The 20,455-nt window shown below is 35.8% G+C and overlaps 1 protein-coding gene across 1 annotated transcript in view; it reads right to left on the bottom strand.

Moving 5' to 3' along the window:
* The window catches only part of Col11a1 (collagen type XI alpha 1 chain), a 201,646-nt gene that overhangs the window by 57,430 nt on the left and 123,761 nt on the right, over positions 1-20,455 (bottom strand). Inside the window, exons 37-42 of the mRNA XM_042279780.2 lie at positions 19,083-19,136; positions 9,465-9,518; positions 8,129-8,236; positions 7,661-7,750; positions 7,370-7,423; positions 728-835 (exon numbers count right to left, since the gene is read on the bottom strand). Of these exons, the coding sequence (XP_042135714.1) occupies positions 728-835; positions 7,370-7,423; positions 7,661-7,750; positions 8,129-8,236; positions 9,465-9,518; positions 19,083-19,136 (468 nt within the window). The remainder of the gene's footprint in view (positions 1-727; positions 836-7,369; positions 7,424-7,660; positions 7,751-8,128; positions 8,237-9,464; positions 9,519-19,082; positions 19,137-20,455) is intronic.

Here is a 20,455-nt window from a genome sequence, read left to right as displayed (position 1 = left end):
AGTGATATTTGAATTACAAGTTTAAACTCAATTGTGTATCTCACAGCTTACAAGAAAAAAAATGTTAAGTTATATTTTATGTGTATCATAGCACTTTTTAGGCTACACTAATTTAATTAATTTGTGTGTTCATCTTAGATGATACTTTACTAAATTCAATACGATTGAATCAATACCAGAAACAAGAGGAAAACCTAACAAACAGAATAAAGTCCACAACAATTGAGATACACAAATTTTAAGTCAAATAATTATGACATGAAATAATCACGTTTCCTATTTCGCCCACCAAAGAGCGAAACTCAAATTATATGAGAATCTCAAGTGCGTCCTGTGGTATCTATGAACCAAGTAAACATCTGAGATGGAAGGTGTGTTTTGAAAGATGTAAAAATTTTTAACATTTCTCTAGTATAAAGCAGTGAAGTATATATCGTTTAATCAAAACTCCCATTTTACTTTTTAAATGAGCAAAATTAGAAGCCTTTTACTTTAATAACATTCCACTCCCTCACAGATTTCAAGGCTTCATAACTTGTGGGAAAATGCCATCTCATTTAATTGAATTTCAAAGGTTCTCTATTGTGAGAACACAAGGAGTCATCTTCATATGCCAGGCACATATGCAGGGAGAATGCAGTGGAGTATGAAGAGCTAATATTCTCGAATAAAAAGTAATCATGTGTGCAGGTTGGAAGCATCATATATTTCCCTCAACATTACTTACAGGAGCACCTTTTTCTCCAGCTGGACCAGGAGGGCCCTGGGGGCCTGGACGTCCTGGCAAACCAATTGGGCCTGCTGTGCCTGCAGAGCCTCGCTCTCCCGGAGAGCCCTAGAACAAGAGAATGAGCATATCTTGTCATAATAGTTAAAACGGATACTTCTATACGAATCACTTTTTTAACAATGAAAATGTAATCTACTAAAACACTGTCAAGCTAAATGTGAGGGCATTTTAAAAACTCAAGACGTAGTTATACCTACCACTTGAGGGGTGAAATGCTAATGTGCAGACGTTGACATTAAGAAACTTTGATGAAATGGAAGATGCCCTAAAGTTCTCACTTTTGAGACGGGAGCTTTGAAAATCTGTCTTTACGCAATGCTGGAAGAATATGTATACAGTGTTGAACCTTGCATCGTTTTCTTCTTGTATCATAAAGGATCAACATATCCTTCCCTCCACTGTTTACTGCCTGAAGTGCTTTCTGGACTTCACATCAAAGTTCCCAAATATATGTTTTTCTAAATCCAAAAGTTGAGCTCACAAGTTCTCAAATATACACCATACAATAAAGTATGCTGTTAGCACAGACTTCGGAATTTTTCCTCAGAACCTGCAAATTTATCTTGGTCCTCTACTGACCACTGGCCTCATTAACAATATGAGACAATTCACAACTGGTAAGTTTGTACAATTGATTTTGAAAAAAGACAACTTATGTACATTAATTAATTTGCTGTAAAATACACTGTAAATATTTAAAACACAATCTTAAAGAGACTATATTTATCTGAGGTAACAATTTAAGAAAATATTGAGTGTAGAAAATGTGAAATATGCATATACTAAATTAAGCACAGCTCAAGTAAAATCTAGTTACAATATCCAATACTCTGCAGGCTTTGGGTTAGATTCCTAGATGGATCATTATGCTATAAATTACCGTGTTATTTTAAGATACAGATGGATCAAAGAAATATGAATTTTAGTATCTTTCCTTAAGTTAACATATACATATAAATAACATTTCAAAACACCTAATAGTGGTTATTAACAAAACATATATAGTGTATTAGTAGTAACTGACTGACATAATAATTTCCATATATTGGTAATCTTATTATTAAGCAAATACAGTTTTTCTAAATTGTTCTAATTTATATTTTCATTAGCTAAGGAATTAACTATACTAGATGAACAACGGTAACACCATCAAGAATTTATAATTACATAGTGCTTCACCATTTACTAATTGGTCATTTTTTCAATTTTCATTTTGGTTTCAAAAAATTCCAGGACTATCATTTTTTTTAAATGAGGGGCACTAACCTTGGAACCTCCTTCACCACTCTCTCTGAGAAGCTTCCTATTGTTCTCTGAGGACATCAATGCTTCACTTCCCAGGCTACCCGCTCCGGGATTCTTAGAATTTAATACCTACTCAATTTCCCTAAGGTGTGCACTGATTGAAGATGATAGATATATGTGTTCCTTAAATTTCTCAATGTTAATTTGTTAAAATTCTTCTGTAACAGAGTACTTCTCATCCATGTATTTTATTTGTAGTCATTAAATTAAAAAGATTCAAATTTGATGTTATAGAAGAAAAAGTACCATGAAAATGTGATATCTTTTTCTCCTCTTTATTTTATGAGTAAATGAAGCATTTGATTTATTTTTTATAACTGTGAGATATCAAAATTAAGGGAAAGAATTTTGAAGAATTTTGTCAAATTTTCAACTGGATTTAAACAAAAAGGCATTTATGAGCTAGAATTAAATGAAAAAAATCACATGTTTGTTACACTGCAAAATAACCAAGGAAGAACTGTGTGAATATTACCTGCTTACTAGTTAAGTGTTACAAATCATAAATATAAGAACACAACTGCAATAAAAAAATTGCACTTAGTATTTTGTAAAATATATGTATATGTGCATGCATGTGTATATATTGCACATCCTTATGTCTCTATTTCTCTCTCTCCATATATATATATATATATATATATAATGTACATATGTATATATATGCATACCTACAGGTATGTATATATACATACACTATATATACATGGTGTATATATATACAGTATATATACAGGGTATATATGTATACATAAACACATACACATATATATACAAATAAAATACATGGTTATGGAAAGTCAACATAATTTATTAATGATGTGCATTTGTCTCTTTTCGATTTATGTGGAACATTGGTCTTAGTTAAAACCTGAGTCACTCAAGTGCCATCAATAGCAATTTGGCGAACATTAATTGAATATTTATTTTCTCTAAAAGTTTTGGTTATAAAACCTGAAGACATATGTGTCACACTAATTGATGTATCATTATTGACATGTGACTCATAGCTTTCATTTTGGAAAAAAAAATGTGTTTGTTGAAAGTAAACTCTGCTTAATATTTAAAATTAAACTAAATATTTTATATAAACATTTTAATATGTTTTAAGCAGAGATGGAATGCTGCTGTTTTGAATCTAAGGAAGTGTACAGAGTATGTAGATATTATATGTTATTATTAAAAAGGAAACTATTTTACTTTCTGCCTTAAAGCATTCCGAAGATTAAATTTCAGATTATCATCTTGCTTTTGGAAGCTGCATTAAAATTAATAACAAAATATATTACTTTTCTGTAGTTAAAATATTTCTCATGATCTTGTCAGATTTCATCAGCATTAAGACAAATGATGGGAAGGCAAAGAGGCTTGTCGGTGTATACCTGTGCCCTAGGGTACTGCGGCAATTCCCTCTTTTTACTTGTTATTACAGAAATTCCATAAACCTGTATATCTGTAATAATGGAATGCTCAGCACTGATTTTATTTTATCCATTAATAAATGTAAAGTGAAAACCTCTGATGGTGCCTGTTGATTAAACAAATGATGTAGAGTGAAGTTGAGAATCTTAAGTCTTCGACCAGCTTTGAACAAACAAAACTTTCCAGTCCTTCAGTCACAACTGAACCACTGGTAAGGCAATCTCTTTCTTTTCTTTGAGTTTCAGCTCAATTTTAGAAGAATTTTTTTATGCATTTAGCATGAATAAATTTGGATTCTGTGCTCATGTAATACATTCTAGGAAAACTATGTAATATAATAGTTCCTACCATTGGGAAACTCATCTACATGCTTAATATCTTCATAAAACTTAGGTATCTAAACTGATTAAAAGAAAATTTGAATTTGTGTATAGTAAATATAATTACTTTTGTGTAGTAAATAAAATTATTTTATTGTCAGTTATGTATAAAATAGACATATAGATTAAAATGAGAAATTGATGGTGCTCACAAAGGCAGGGATTTCCACTCATTTTTTCCAATGACAAAGCACTTGTGGTAGTTATTGGCACAAGGCATTTCATAAATAAATGTTTGTTAGTGTGAGCCTTCTCTTTCCAGCCCTGGAGCCAATAGTTCTGATCTTGACCAAATTCTCTATGGCTCATTTTTTTCATCAATAAAATATGAATGGAAATAGACTCTGATTAGTTTCTTGAAATGTTTAGTATTGTGATGTACCTAAAGATAAAATATGAAAACAATGAATTGATTTTCGATAATTATGCCTAGGTATGTCTATGCTTAAAAGACACACATAAACTTTAGTAGTTATGAAACTGAAAGTGAGTAAGAGACATCCAAGATTAAGAGGGTCTATTGTGCCACTAAGTTTACATTGTTAGATAGGTAGAGATTATTCCATATAGCATTATTGTGTCCTTGTGTCCTGACCAGCAATGGCAGTATATCAGAAATGCTAAACTGGAACGAACACGCTGAAAAACCTAAAAAAAAACCACTAAACTATCGTTTTTGTAATTTCTGAGTCAGAAAGCAAAGGTTCACAAAGGCGGTTTCTCTTTCCTTATTCCTACAAACAGTGTTCCATACTAAAAACATTTTCTTATGCTACTAAATGTAAAAAGAGTATATGCTTTCCACATTGTGAAGATTAAACCTTCTATTCAGTTTCTTCCTTTAATGCTATCTTTCCCCACTTCTGCAACCCATCCCCTTAAATGTCGCAACATCTCCCTAAAATCCTTTAATGCTAACTGAACAGGAAGCTATGGCATTAGTGTTCAGTTTGGGGCCGGTGAGTGTAGAGAAACAGGGCTGTTTCTCTAACCGGTGCACAAATGAGGAGAGTAAAAAAACATATATTATCAGTTTCTTTCATTATTCATTTCATATTCTAGGGAAATTCTGTAAAGCTATGAAAGCAGAAAACAGACAAAACATCTCATTAGCATTCAGTGTAAATGGAGCTCACTGAGGAAAAACAGAAACACAAGCGAGTTCTTGTGTTACAAAGCTATGTAGAAAACAAAAATGTGTATTTCCATATTTTTAAGGCCAAGGTGACCTTCATTTCAATACTGTGAAGGGAAGTCATTACACTCTCCTCATGATATACTTTAAATCATACAAAATAAAAGTCCAGATGGAGCATCAAGCATTGCTAGAATTTGAAGTGTAAACTCTGATGATCATCTCCAAGTTTTGTACTAGTGCTACAATAGTTTGTCATTGGTCCTGGCCAACACCTTATTCTTGAGAAGGGGGCCACAAGAATCAAGAGCCATCAGTACAATCATTCCAAAATCTCTATTTCGCCCTCTGAAAAATGAGCAAAATACAATGGAAAGAGACCTCTCAGGAATAAAAGGTAGAGAAGGGAGAAGAAAAAGGAACTATGACAAAAGCATGGAAGCTATTGAAGAAATGACAAGAAGAAATAACTCACAAAGGAGGGAATAGAATCTGAAGACTTAGTAACAACAGTGTTATTGATAGTGACGGGGTAAAGAGTCCATTGTAAGTGTGTAAAATGTTGGACATAATTTGGGAAATTTGGGTCTCCTTCCTCTTATATGCATTCTCCATATAAAGAAAGTTCCACCAGAGCCAGAACAACAAAACATCAACAAGCCCATCAGTCAGTAAATAAAATAATATATAATTATTAAGTTAATTAAAAATATAGAGGGAAGGCTTTTGACAATCTTCATGCTTCATTTAGTTAAATCCTAGTTTTGGAGGTTTTATTTTTAATTTTTTTTTTATGTGTGTGGTGTGGGTTTGTGCAAGTGAATTCAACAATGACTTCAGAGGCCACAAAAAAGTGGTGGATGGCAAAAGATTTATGCGATCTGAAGAGAAACCTGAGCATGGGTAGACAGGAAGTAATTCGAATTTGGAAGCTGCAGAGTTGGTGAGGTAAGGTTGGCTGGTGGCTTTCCCTATTTTCCTGATCTAAGGCTTTCACCCTTATATTTGGCTGGGTGGTTTTATATAGTAAAACCATTTTAGAAATTCATCTACACAGATACATAGGGAGAGACATAGAAAGAGATGGAGAGAGAGTGAGACTGAGAAAGAACAAAATAAAAAAGTGGTGGATGACCTGGCGTTAAAGGTTAAAGGCTGGTAAGTTAAAATTGTTTAATACTGTCAAAAATCATAGTGATTTGAGTAACATGAGGGTGTCAAAACATCATATGGCAGAAATTAAGGGGCGATAAGGATAATGACCTGGATAGCCCATTGCTATTAGGATGACATAAAGAACACGATTTGTCAACCATGATTAGTAAGTTGATTTTGAAGGCAGTATGGACCCACAAGTGTGGTTCAATCAGATCATGGCATAGTTAGAGAAGTGTATAATACTGAAATTCTACTCCCAGTGACAAAAGGACTGTTAGAAGAGGGGCAGCACAATGAACGGAGTCAAGGAGAAGTGTTACCATATTGTTAGGAAGAGAACAAAGGGACTAAACAGAGGATATGGTAGCAGAAATGACGATGAAGTCATAAGCAAAGGACTATAAAGTGGTTAGCATGGCTCCAGTCTGCACTGGATAGAAGTTCTGAAGAGAGCTAAGAAAATGTTCAGTTCTATAAGGGGGGAAGAGGATCAAATGAGAAAAGGCCTCTAAATATGGCATTTTGTATGCTATAGTAATATTTCAGGGCATTGCTGAGAACAGAGGTGGCACGAAACACAGGAGGGCCATCCTCTGTTTCTCAGCCGAGTTTACACGGAATTCAGGAATAAATGTGAAGCCAAACCCTGATGCTTGCTCATTGCCAATTCATGATGTTACAGAAATGTGTGACAATCACTACAAGCCCGGAAATGACATTATTTTTCACTCTTACTTGATATTTTTATATCACAGAAAAATTCAAGTCTCATCAAGTACTTAATTCAGACAGAACACACATATGAAATTGAAGCTTATTTTACAACTAATTATTAAATGGGAGGCTGAATAAGAAAACAAATTCAAACCACAACCTTTCCAGGTTTTTTCCTATTCATGACATTATTGTCCTTACAATTATGATTTATTTCATTAAGAACAGTGAGAGGTAAGAAAGTTCCATATCTCCTGCCAGAGCAAATCTTTCCAACCTTCTAAACCCTCATGCTTCTGCACTCATTAGTGCCTGCAATTAGCAGAAACCCGGCATTGAGTGCTTTGATTGACACATGTTTATTTTCTCTTCCACACACCGTGGGATCACAGCATGAGAGTAATAACAGGAGAGCTGTAATTTGCAACTATGGACAGCATGGCTATCTATTATCATCCTACTTACAACTGGACCCTGCGGGCCCTGGGGACCTTCTCCTCCTTTCAGTCCAGGTGCGCCCTGATAAAAGTGAAAAAAAAAAAAAAAGCAATTGAATACATATAAAGTGACTATTAATAGGCACTGTGTGACTGACAAAAATGGAGATGACAGGAAGTGTTTTCTGAAGGCAACACACGCAGGAATATACATGTATATTAAGATAATGAAATGCATAGATTCATATATAGCTCATTATTTACTCATGACTCTGAGTAAAAATTTCATCCATGTGCTTTACTTATATGTTGAGCATACCTGGGCTCCAGGAAGGCCTCTTTCACCTGGGAAACCACGTATTCCTGCTGGTCCATCTTTCCCTGAGATACCTTGAGGACCTGGGTCACCCTGAGAGACAAAATACATACCATTAGCAAAATAATTTCTACACAGTTTCTATGAACAAAATGGTGAGTAGCTCTCATCTCACCCTTATTTAAAGACAATATGCATCATATAATTAAAGGGTTGTCATTAGGGGTGTCATACATATTAAAATACTGATACCCAGATGTAAGGGTATTATACAAACTGGTGATATTATGGTCAATGAAATGATTCTTGGGCTATTATTCAGTAATGTCTTGAAATACAGTAACCTTAATAAATATCTCCATGGCAAATTGTTCTGACATTGAGTAGTATGGAAACACATAATACACATGTATAGTGGATGAGGAGTACAAAGAGGTTTGGAGTAAGTGGATGTCCTTGATCTTATTGTACCTTTGCACCTTCTTTCCCTGCAGCACCAGGAAGTCCTTGCTCACCAGGAGGACCAGGAGGTCCAGGATGCCCACGTTCACCAATTGGACCTGTCTCACCAGTCGGTCCCTGAATCAGACAAGTAAAGCCATATTAGAATGTCCTGTCATGTTTGCCAAAACAATAGCAAGCAAACTCAAAGATTACTGTCCTTCACAGGATTATTTTCCTTTATTTTCATGATGCATAACAAAACACTTCCTAGAACTTAATGAAAGTAGTATATGCAGCAAGTGTTTGAGAAGCTTATGGCAGTGTTGGTGAGAATAGCCAGAAGTGCCAGGGAACTGTATGAATTATGCAAGGAGAATTTCCTTGCTCAAAACTAGAACTGCTTGAGAGGGAAGCTAGACCAACTACTCTTTAATACTTTGTGTTATAAATGATAATTTCACCTCATTCCTCTCTTTATACAAGGTGTCAAGTCTGCTTTACAATATTGAGACACTGATGCCACTCTGGTGGTACTCAAGGAGTCACTCACTGCTTTGATAATAAGTCAAAGTCTCTTGGCCCCCAAACAAATGAGCAGGTTTTTTTTCCTTTTCCATGACCCAGGAACCCCCATACAAACATAGTTAATTGATATTCACTTGACAAAGTCTGAGGAAAAGCTAAGGGGTCCCAGAGTTCAGTCCTTGAGTTTGTACTGGAAGCTGTACTAAAAAACCAGCTGCCTGAAGGGATAGCAAATGCTGAGGGGAAATGCCAGGTTCTCTATGTGCCCCTCTGTGGGTGCTGTTTTAAAGGCTGGAGTATGATAAGCCTCCAGTGTAAAAAGGGAATGGTGACCTGTTGCTCTACACTGCCACAGCAGAATGAACGATTTAAGTTAAACACATATACTGAGAACAATCAGCATCCGAGACTCTTTGAAAGTGGAACACATTACTGCAGTTGCTTGTGAGACAGCATCCCCTGCGTTTTACTAAAAATACATCACGTTTCCATGTTCTGGACATGGGTAAAGAGACACGTCCACTCTTTGCACACATTTCCAGGTCTAAGTTCCTTTGTCTGTAATGACTGAAACGCTTTAGCTTATTGTTAATGTGCAAACACTTTTTCCACAAAGGCATTCTCAGCTACATAATGAGTTTAAAGCTAGTCTGGATGCTATGAGAAATTAGTCTTAAACCAAACCAAACCAAATCAAAATAATAATAATAATAATAATAATAATAATAATTAATAATAAATCACTTTGCTAAAAATACACCAATTGAAGTCATCTTAGTAAAGAGAAAACATAAACAAAAAATAAGATTAAATATGCTAGAAAAATAAAGAGACATACCTGCGGTCCAACCACACCTCCTGGCCCAGGGGGACCAGTCTTGCCTTGAAATCCCTAAGAAAGTAAAGAACAATCTATAAAAGCTATAGGCAGGATAAAACAAAAATTAAAATTCTGCAATATAATTGAAATACATGTTAAATGAAAGTTTAATTTTGGCTAAAAATTAATTCTTTTCAAATGTAATGAGATATTGTATTGATTCTTTATAAATGTCCAAAATATTGTATTTTCACTTTGCACATTATAGTGAAAGTATTATTTTAAATAAAATAAAAGACTGGGTTATGATGAATATGGAATAAAACTGTGTTCTTTTCACTGTTCTACCTCATCCAGTAACATATAGAATTTTAGCCAAGCAAGATTTATGGATGATATGTGAAGGAATTCTATATTCTTTAAGATCATTAACTGATTATACATAAACTTTTAACTGTCTCTTAAGACAAAATATAAAATATATTTATAAAGATAATATATTTCATGACTAATAATCATATCAACTTTATCAATATTCTTCCCTAGAACACAAAAGAATAGTTACAAATATACTTTGCAAATAATCTGATAAATAAATGTAATCTGGTCAATGTGAGCAGTAAGTGCCCACTGAATCAGGCTTTGGGAATATATTCTGGTATCCATATTTTTCCAGGTTCATAGATTATTTTTTCCATGGGATTTTATTATGATAGATTTCTTTCGTAAGTCATATAATCTACGTTATACATTGAGGAAATAAATACAAAAACCTGAAGAGAAAAGCCTTCCAAAAAACAATAAAAGCAATTTTAATGTTAGTCAGTAAAATATGCCCAAGAGCTGGCTTTTTGGAGTCCACTACCTATGATGGGACACCTTGCATAGCCTTGATGCAGGGGTAGAGACTTGGACCTGCCTCTACTGAATGTACCATGCTCTGCTGACTCCCCATGGGAGGCCATACCTTGTTGGAGGAGGGAATGGGGCATGCGTTGTGGGGGAAGGCTGAAGGGGCAGAAGGAGGGAAGAGGGGGCGATCTGTGGTTGGTATGTAAAATGAACAAAAAGTTCCTTAATAAAACAAGTCAGTAAAATATGGAAACAGTATAAACAAGAAAAGCAGGAACCAAATAGAAACTGGTCATTCTATGGTTGTATCACAACTTAAGGAAGAGTAAGAATTATAAATTACAGAAAAGTAAAAAAATCTGAATTTTTATTATTGCAGTTCATATTACAGGGAAAGGAAGTATATTTCTCCTATTTTAAAATTTGATTTAAGACCAGTAGATGCCTACTCGTGCAATACTCTTCAATGGCAAGACGAAGTTGTTTAAAGAAAATTATCAGAGAATTTATTTATTTTTAAAATAAAATAAATAAAATTTTATAATTTTAACATTGAATCAACTGGTGAGTTCAAAAATCTATGATCAAACTACATGCTATGCACACTCACATGTAAACACGTCTACATATGTGTACACCATATGCATGAGTATTCATATAGTATATGTGTATGTACAAATGTATCTATATATTCACATGTACTTAATACTTCCTGGGTTATGTCAACAACCACTATTACTGAAATTATATCCCCATACTGGCATACTCTCTCATCTGCCCCAGACTATTTAGAAATTGCTAATCTGTGCTGAACTCTGCTCTTTCTCAATAGATCTCTACTGGACATTACTAATGGTGTTTGGTGCCATCTCCATCTCAGCATGGAGATAGATCCCTTGCTGTGATTCTCTAGTAATTTTCCTCCTTGATGACACATGGATGCTATCAGTAATACTTTTTATTAATAAAGCACCTTCAGTTCCTAGGCTTTCTTCAATCTTCACATAAAGCCTATTGCATCATGGGAGAAAGTATTTAACATGTAACTGTCTCTTGATTGCCCTAGTAGACATTCAAGCTGTATCCAATTCTTGCCTTGATGACCTCAGACTTTAAATCAGGTTTACCCACTTATCTACATTACCCAGAACTACTATCTCAAACCAACAATTCTAATCACCTAGATTCGATACATATATTATCAACCCACATCAGTGAGAATTTTTCTCACAGTATCAGCTGAGGCAGCTACTAAGGTGTGTCTTTTCTTTGGAAGTGGCCATAGGTTTGAACCACATTGATCTTGCCTCTCTCTCTCTTAAACAGCCATAGCTATCTGTTTGAATTTACCCATTCCTTAGGTCTACATTGTCTTCTTCAAACTTCTGATCAATTAAGTTTGATTTGAAGGGGAAAAATGCAATTCTGACCTTTAAAAAACATGAAAGATTTGTCTTAGTAACTGCAGGAACATGAATAGTACACAAAATTAATAGAGTAACAACTTATTACAATGAATTCATTAATGTCAATGCTCCACTGAAAAAAAAGTGGAGAACTGAAAAACTTACATACAAATAGCCACATGGCTGCTATAGAGAGAGCTGGAAGATAGTACTATTCACATTCCTGCCCATACAAAAAAATCAGAGCATGTGCAACTATCTAATGAATTTGACATTAGAATCATATAAATACAATAAAATTAAGAAAATTATTATAACTCAGAGTGGAATTTTCTTACTTCATAATGCCATTCTATAAAACTGCATTTGTTTTAATTTTGGCATATTTTAGGTTAAGTTAATGCTTTCTCCAGAGTCTCTGGAAACAGAGTGATTGGAGAATCTGGTGTAATGCCCAACAACATATATTTTCTATTCTGATAATATCAAAAGCAACTTAATTCATTTTATGGACAATACTGGATTCTACAGTGGCCCTCATATGAATTTGTGTGTTTTCAAGATACACACACACAAAAAAAAAAACCCTATTAATAGTTTTTACTGGGCGACCACCACCACCACCACAACAACAAAAAGGCTTCATATTATAAGACATCAAAATTTATTCTGAAGGATTTTGACTGGAGATGAATTTCAAATATAACAAAATAATTTCTTCTTTGAAATAAGGAAACACATATACTACAAAATATATCCACTCTCGATTCAGAATCTTCTGCAGGAAATCTTTGAATGATAGTCAACAAGAAAAAAGTTGAAGGAAAACAGTTGATTTCTAGCTATAGGGTTGTTCATTGGTCTCTTAGAAGTAGAAATTACGATACAATTTCTCAAAACTATCTCTGTCTGCCTATAAGGAACTACTAGATAGAAACTTGGTCGAAGTTCTAGCTAACAAATTATTTTTCCTCTTGTTTTACATTTTAATGTTTTATATAATATGGGCTTTTTTGGAAAAAGCAAGTACTTTTAAAATTAATTCTTTTGGGAATTTCATACAATATATTTTCATCATATTCAATGTCCCACTTTTGATCAAATTTAGAAATGAGAGGAATCGTAATTATTAATTCTCTAGTTATTGATTCTTCAAAAGACATGTTAGAAGCATGCTGGCATTGTTCTAGAAGGTCCGTGACTTTGGTAAAAATGTCGGCTGCAGGATTTGAATGAGAATGTCTTTGCAAATTTGAGTGTGAGTTATTTTCAGAGATTATTGCTCTTGCTCTGGAAATACCATTTTAAGAGTAAATTTAATTCTTTGATCTCAGTATGTATTTCTTGATTTGCTTTTGGAAAAATTAGACTGAAAGTTTCAGCTAAAACTAATATTTTATAACCCATGAGTTGTGACATGGTGAGCAAAATAGGAATCATATTGCTATTGATGGAGTGCTTCACATGGGATGAAATTAGTAAACAGTTCAGCATTTGTGAAGATGTATTGCAGTGCAATTCTAAATATGTTTTAATGCTAACAGAATGCAGTAGTAAAGGGGATTACAACAAACAGTCAACAGTAGTTTGTGTCCTGGTTTCCTCAAGAAAAAAATGAATAAAATTAACTAACTGTGAGATCCAATGATTGATTCCAAGGAATCATGACCAGCAGTGAGGATTTCCGATTAATATAACAACCTACTGAGCTAGACAGATGGGGAGTTTAATAGTAGCAAAATAAGCAAATAAACAAACAGAATAGCCCACCAGGGGACCTTCATTTTCCCTCTGCTCATGAATCCAACATAGGGTGAGCTGTTGAGTTAAATTACAGTTGTATTTCCTACTGATTTTTTTAACAAATCTAATTATAATTTTCAACTTTTTTTCCTATTAGACAAGAAGCTTATATTCAAGTCAATTATTTCCTTACAGTTCCCATTTCAGAAATTATCTCATCCTCTAAGACTGGCTTATAATAATATATTTTCCTGAGATGAGTGAACACTGAGGGGTCAAGTGAGGTGTAGCTATAGGGAGACTGGAGTGGATGGATCCAGGTGGCATCTTGTGGGGGTATCGCAGGTATAAGATCATCTCTATCAGTTCATCTTTAAATGCTTCTGGTTGCTACAATAAGTTTCATAATAGCAAACATTATATTTATGTAAAGATAAGGCTAACACTTGGGTATGTTTATGGTTTTGCTAAAATATTTTAATAAAAAAGCTCAATAGCAGCATATGGGAACAGATGCAGAGATCCACAGCCAGACATTATTCGGAGAGAGAATCTAAATGGGAGATCTCCAACAAGGCCCTCATCTCAATACTCAAGGAATCCTATGGAGACTGGAATAGCCAGAACAGCTGGAGGAAATCAGGAAAACAAGGCCCTCTGACTCAACTAAGCAAGGCACATATGAGCTTACAGCAAGCACAGGGCCTATATGGGTCTGCAATAGGTCTTCTCAGTATGTATTATGGCTATTAGTTTAGTAATTTTATGGGGCTCCAACTGTGAGAATGAATGGGTCTCTGAATCTTGTGCCTGCTCTTGGGACTCCTTTCCTTCTGATGGGTTGCCATGTCAAACTTCAGTGTGATAGTTGTTGCTTTATCTTGTTATATTTGATTTTGTAATGTTTGGTTGTCATCTCTTAGAAGCCTGTTCTTTTCTAGTGAGAAACGGAAAGTCAGTGGATCCAGAGTAGAGAAAGGAGGAAAGGAACTGGAAGGAATAGAGGGAGGGGAAACTATATGATACATTGTATGAGAAAATAAGAGGAGGGATTGTATGAGTGAGAATTGTTGAGACCAAGATTAGAAAAAGCACAGGGACAAATAGCCAAACTAGTCGAAACACATGAACTATGAACCAATAGCTGAGGAGCCCCCAACTGGATCAGGCCCTCTGGATAAGTGAGACAGTTGATTAGCTTGAACTGTTTGGGAGGCACCCAGGCAGTGGGACCGGGACCTGTCCTTAGTGCATGAGTTGGCTGTTTGGAACCTGGGGCCTATGCAGGGACACTTTGCTCAGCTTGGGTGAAGGGAGGAGGGGACTGGACCTGCCTGAACTGAATCTACCAGGTTGAGCTGAATCCCCAGGGGAGTCTGTAGCTGGAGAGCTTCTCTCCAGGCTCCCCAAGCCCCGCAGTCCCACAATCCACTTATAAAATAATCACTCAGACGCTTATATCACTTATAAACTGTATGGCCGTGGCAGGCTTCTTGCTAACTATTCTTTTATCTTAAATTAACCCATTTCTATAAATCTATACCTTGCCACGTGGCTGGTGGCTTCCCGGCATCTTCACATGCTGCTGGTCATGGCGGGCGGCTGCAGTGTGTCTCTCCCATCAGCCTTCCGCTTCCCAGAATTCTCCTCTCTCCTTGTCCCACCTACTTCCTGCCTGGCCACTGGCCAACCAGTGTTTTATTTATTGACCAATCAGAGAAATTTGACATACAGACCATCCCACAGCACTTCCCCTTTCTTTTTTTTAAAAGGAAGGTTTTAACTTTTACACATCTCCAAAGTCAGCTTGGTATATTTGGGAATTTGGGCGTAGCTTCTCTTACTACTTCCTGCTGGAGGGGGGCGCTGTATCTTATGGGGACACAAAGAAAATTTTAGGATCATGGAGTAGTCCGTGAGACCGTATCATCTGAGCCAGTTGCCTTGAAACGATTCTGGATGTTGGATCATCTGGGCCATGGTGTCATCGGAGACCTTTCAGGTGGTCTTGGCTGGTCAAACCTGATGTATCTTAATCTGGAACAAATCCATAGCCTCTGGCTTTCTGTAGAAACAAAAGCAGAGCCTCCTTTCCAAAGCAACATATCCTTACATCCAAATTTTGAAATTAAGGTACCTTTAAAACACACATTTTGGCATAACTCAACAGCTTTTGCAATCAAATGTTTTTCTTCAGTTACAAATATCAAAGAGAACATAATCCAGATTCTCTGTGTGGTAGCCATCTTTATGTGGCTTATTTTTTATATTACCTTGAGCCTATTGCTTTAAACTGCAGCCTTTTAAGCCTGAAACGGTGCTGTGGCTGCTGGCTCCACCCACTTCAGCTTCCCAACATGGCGGTGGTATGTTTTCCACCAGCTCTGGGAGCCATCGTGGGTCTGTGCTTTTATGCAAGCAGCTTGTAGCCCAGAAACCTCTTTTTGTTTTGTACTAGCAAAGGCTAAATCCACCACGCAGCTTAATGTGCCACTTGCAGAGGCCTCATTCCCGCCATACTGCAGACCGAGCTCTCACGCTAGGAACCCGCCAGTAGCTCAAACCGGCAGGCTGCCGCTCCTTTGAGAGAGAGACAATTAGGAAGCTGTTTTTAGCTCCATTTTAGAATCTTTTCTCAGGTTTTAGGTAGAAACTCTTGCCCTCTCGTTGGGCGCCCAACGGCTCGAGTTTCCACCTTAAACCTGAGAATATTTAATAACCAATTCTAAACAGAGCCAAAACCAGGTTCCTGCTTCTTGTCTCATATGAGCAGCTAGACGCCACAAAATGCAGGTTTCAACACTGGCGGGTTCCTGGCGTGTGCGTGTGGCGGGAATGAGGGGTCTGCCAGCGGCACATTATGCTGTGTAGTAGATTTAGTCTTTACTAGTATTTTTTTTAAAAAAGGTTTCTGGGCTACATGCTGCTTTGATAAAAGCTTAGACCCACTATTTCTGAGACTTGATGACTCCCAGACCTGGCGGAAAACGTACCACTGCCATGTTGGGAAGCTGAAGTGGGCGGAGCCAGCAGCCACAGCGCTGTTTCAGGCTTAGAAGGATGCAGTTTAAAGCAACAGGCTCACAAAAAGACTGATTCAGATAACATCATTTACAATGTGTGTAAAATATACGTAGGCTTGAAAGAGACAAAAAAATTAATGTAAAAAGCCACGTAAAGATGAATATTACACAGACAATCTGGATTGTGTTGTCTTTGGGATTTTTAACTGCAAAAAAACATTTGATCAAAAAAGATGTTGAATTAAACCAATATGTATATTTTAAAGGTAACTTGACTTCAAAATTTAGATTTAAGGATATGTTACTTTGGAAAAGAGGTTTTGCTTTTGTTTCCACAGAAAGCCAGAGACTGTGGATTTGTTCCAGATTAAGATACATCAGGTTTCACCAGCCAAGACCCCCTGAAAGGTCTCCGATGACACCATGGCCCAGATGATCCAACATCCAGAGCGGTTTCAAGGCAACTGGTTCACACAATACAGCCTCAAGGACTAAAAATAGGCTTAAAATTTTCTTTGCTTCCCCATAAGATACAGCGCCCCCCTCCAGCAGGAAGTAGTAAGAGATGCTACGCCCAAATTCCCAAATATACCAAGCTGGCTTTAGAGGTGGAATTGGCTCACTCCCCCTCTAAACCCAGACATATTGCTTTAAAAAAAAAAAATGGTTAAGAGATTCTTGTGTCCCAAATCAAAAGAGCCCTCTGGTGTGGGACAGAGAAAAACCAATATTTTTATTTAAAATAGGTTGATTATAAATGTGATCTCTTTCTAAAAAAGAAAAGGGGATATGATATAGATATATACGAGGATATAGAGATGATAAGATAAAAGGATAGATTAATCAACCTACTTTTAAAGAACAATTTGTTTAAAATGTTTTACATTGGTATAGATTTTAGTTTATGCTTAAAATGTTTTACATTGGTATAAATTTTAGTTTATTGATACAAACTTGAAGTTAATTTTGTTGTACTGTATATATATATTTCTATTCTTGTTTGAGGTATTATGTTTATGTAACTCATTTAAAATTGTAATGGATAATTAAAAATAGGTTAATAATTAGTCATTTATGATAATCATATTTGTAACCATGTTAGTTAAGTCTTCTAGGTATACATAGATATATTTCAGATAGATAGGTAATCTTCAAACACTTCATAGACCTAGAGAATATGGCATTTAAATAACTTAAAATTCTGTTGATGTGAGACACAATTGCTCCTGGCTGCACCAATTGATCCCGAGAGAATGTTGGGCTTCTAAGACATTTCCATTTGGAAGTTTGTCTTTTTGGCACAAAATGGCCTACTGGGCAAAGAACTGCCCTTGCCTTGATGGCTGACAGTACAAATGCAATGCTGTCCTTTCTGGACAAGCGGGACACAAGGAAAGTGACCATTGTACTCTGCCAAGACAGGGTAAGATGGTCTCTCAAAATTCCTGCTTCTGAAAATGGTCTGTCAGATATTCTAGGCCTGTAGCCAATCTGAATGCACCAACAATGCTGAGAAACATTAGGTGACTGTCCAGGCTGCCAGCTGTCTTGGTCTACTCTTGCAAGATTCCCGAAAGTTGCTTGCATCCATCTACCATTTCTCAGGTACCATTATGTTCCTTCTCAGGTCTTTGATGTGGTTGAAAACTAGATAGTTGTAATTTCCTCAGTTATGATAAAAGATAAGTTAGATATAAAACCTTAAACTCACAAATATAAGATAGATAGGACATCTTCTTTAATATTGTAACTATAATTCTTCCTCGGTAATTGTTTTGTTATATATAATTTTACCATGTTAAAGTTAAAACCTTCCTTTTTAAAAAAAAAAAAAAAAAAGAAAAAAGGGCAAGTGCTGTGGATATTGTTCTATGTAAATAAAACACTGGTGGCCGGTGACGAGGCAGGAAGTAGGTGGGACAAGGAGAGAGGAGAATTCTGGGAAGCAGAAGGCTGAGGAGAGAGACACTGCAGCCACCACCAGGAGAAGAGCATGTAAAGACGCTGGTAAGCTACCAGCCACGTGGCAAGGTATAGATTTATAAAAATGGGTTAATTTAAGATATAAAGACAGTTAGCAAGAAGCCTGCCATGGCCATACAGTTTATAAGTGATATAAGCGTCTGAGTGATTATTTTATATGTGGATTGTGGGACTGCGGGGCTTGGGGAACCTGGAGAGAAGCCCTCCAGCAACAGAGTCCTTGCCCTGGAGGAGATGGGAATGGGTCATGGGCTGGGAGGAGGGTGGGGAGAGGAGGAAGCAGAACAGGGGAATGGGTGGCTGATATATAAAATTAAATATGTGTGTGTGTTTGTGTGTGTGTGTGTGTGTGTGTGTGTGTGTGTGTGTGTGTGTGTTTACTTTCAATAAAAGAAAAAAGTTAATTACAGTGGAGAGAAGCAGAGTACAATAAAACTGAGTGAGATATTACTAGCAAAATAAATTTAAACATGACACAGTACAGAAAAAAAGAAAGAAATTCACTAGTTTTCAGCTGGCAATTTAACTGTTAATAGTAACACAGGTTTTTATGAAATTGTGTTCTCTGAGAGCGAATTTCATTCTAAAAAAAAATTAAAGACAATAAACACAAAAAGTGAGCCACTTACAGTCTCTCCACGCTGTCCAGGGTGTCCTGGTAGTCCGTCCTTCCCAGCAGGGCCCTGGGATAAAAAACATTAAATACCCAAATCATAAATAATCTCACAGGATGTTATAGCCCATGGGTAATGTGAAAAACAATCATCTTGCATTTCATAGCAAATTTCATTTTGATGGTTTTATTTTTATAAATGGGGGTATTTAGTGGATTTGATATACTCGTTCGTGAATTGCCTTCTTAATGAAAAAGAGACAATGGGAAATGTGTAAAACTATTCAGAGCACTTTGCACACCAATGAAACTTTTTCATATGCTTCTGTATTTTAAAAATATATATGCATAAGTTCATAGTTTTATTTTAGCAAAACAGTAGTTTCTCAGTTCTTGAAAATAAAATGTGTTTTCCCTGTTTCTTGTTTTAGAGATCCTTCACAGCTAAATTCCAAGTAAAAGAAATGCAGCTAGAAGAGAAAGTGAGTGCCCTCTAGTGGTTATGGAATAGCTGACAAATATGAGAAAGAAATGCAAACCTGTAAAACCATCAATTTACCCTTCAAACTGTTTTAAGTAAACGAAAAACAGTTCAATTCTGGAAATCATCAGGAATAATTATTCCTTTACATTTCTTGATATATCCTTCAAGATGCAAAATACTTATGAAATACTAGGGAAATGTTTATTACGTTACTGCTTTCTGCAAAGGGGCCATTTGCCATGTTTGAAAAAAAGAACTGAAGCAATTAAGTAAGTACTTACAAAAGGCAACTCTGTAAGGTTCCTACATTCTAAATACTTGACAGAGAATAACCTATTCTTTCAACAGTCTTATAGATTATACTCCTAAGAAGCTATTCACATCAGTTCATTTTTCAAAACATATTTAGTAGGAACATACAAACATTCTCTCTATTCTAAATAAATGCAGATAGACATTTTAATTTTTTTAATGACAGGCACATCACCCCTCACTACTGTTAATTATTTAAATAATGTTGTTTTCAAAGATCTAGTTTTATAAATGCTAATATGGAGCCAGTTTGAACAAAAGCTGTTGATTCAAAACAGAACACTTCCATGGGTGTCTTTCTGCCACTTTGATGAGATTTCTAAAGTGCCTGGCATGCTTCATGGCTGCTTCTGTCAATGTTCTGAACCATGTCTGCTACCTGACCCATTCCATTTCAACACACAGTATGCTGTGTGAATTACCAGGCTTTATTTAAAATCTGTGATTGTGACAGTTCATACAATCAACTTTATTTTCTTGATGTCCAAGATCAGTGTGGTGATTCCACTATCAACCTCCCCCAGAAAGCAAAAATTAAGAGCTATTAACAAAAGGCCCAAATCATTTTTTAAAATAACTAATTTTAAAACCAT

This window comes from Peromyscus maniculatus, chromosome 6, assembly GCF_049852395.1.
Source record: "Peromyscus maniculatus bairdii isolate BWxNUB_F1_BW_parent chromosome 6, HU_Pman_BW_mat_3.1, whole genome shotgun sequence".
Lineage (NCBI taxonomy): Eukaryota > Metazoa > Chordata > Mammalia > Rodentia > Cricetidae > Peromyscus > Peromyscus maniculatus.
The sequence above is the reverse complement of the archived record's forward strand: the minus strand, read 5'-3'. Positions and strand labels throughout refer to the sequence as shown.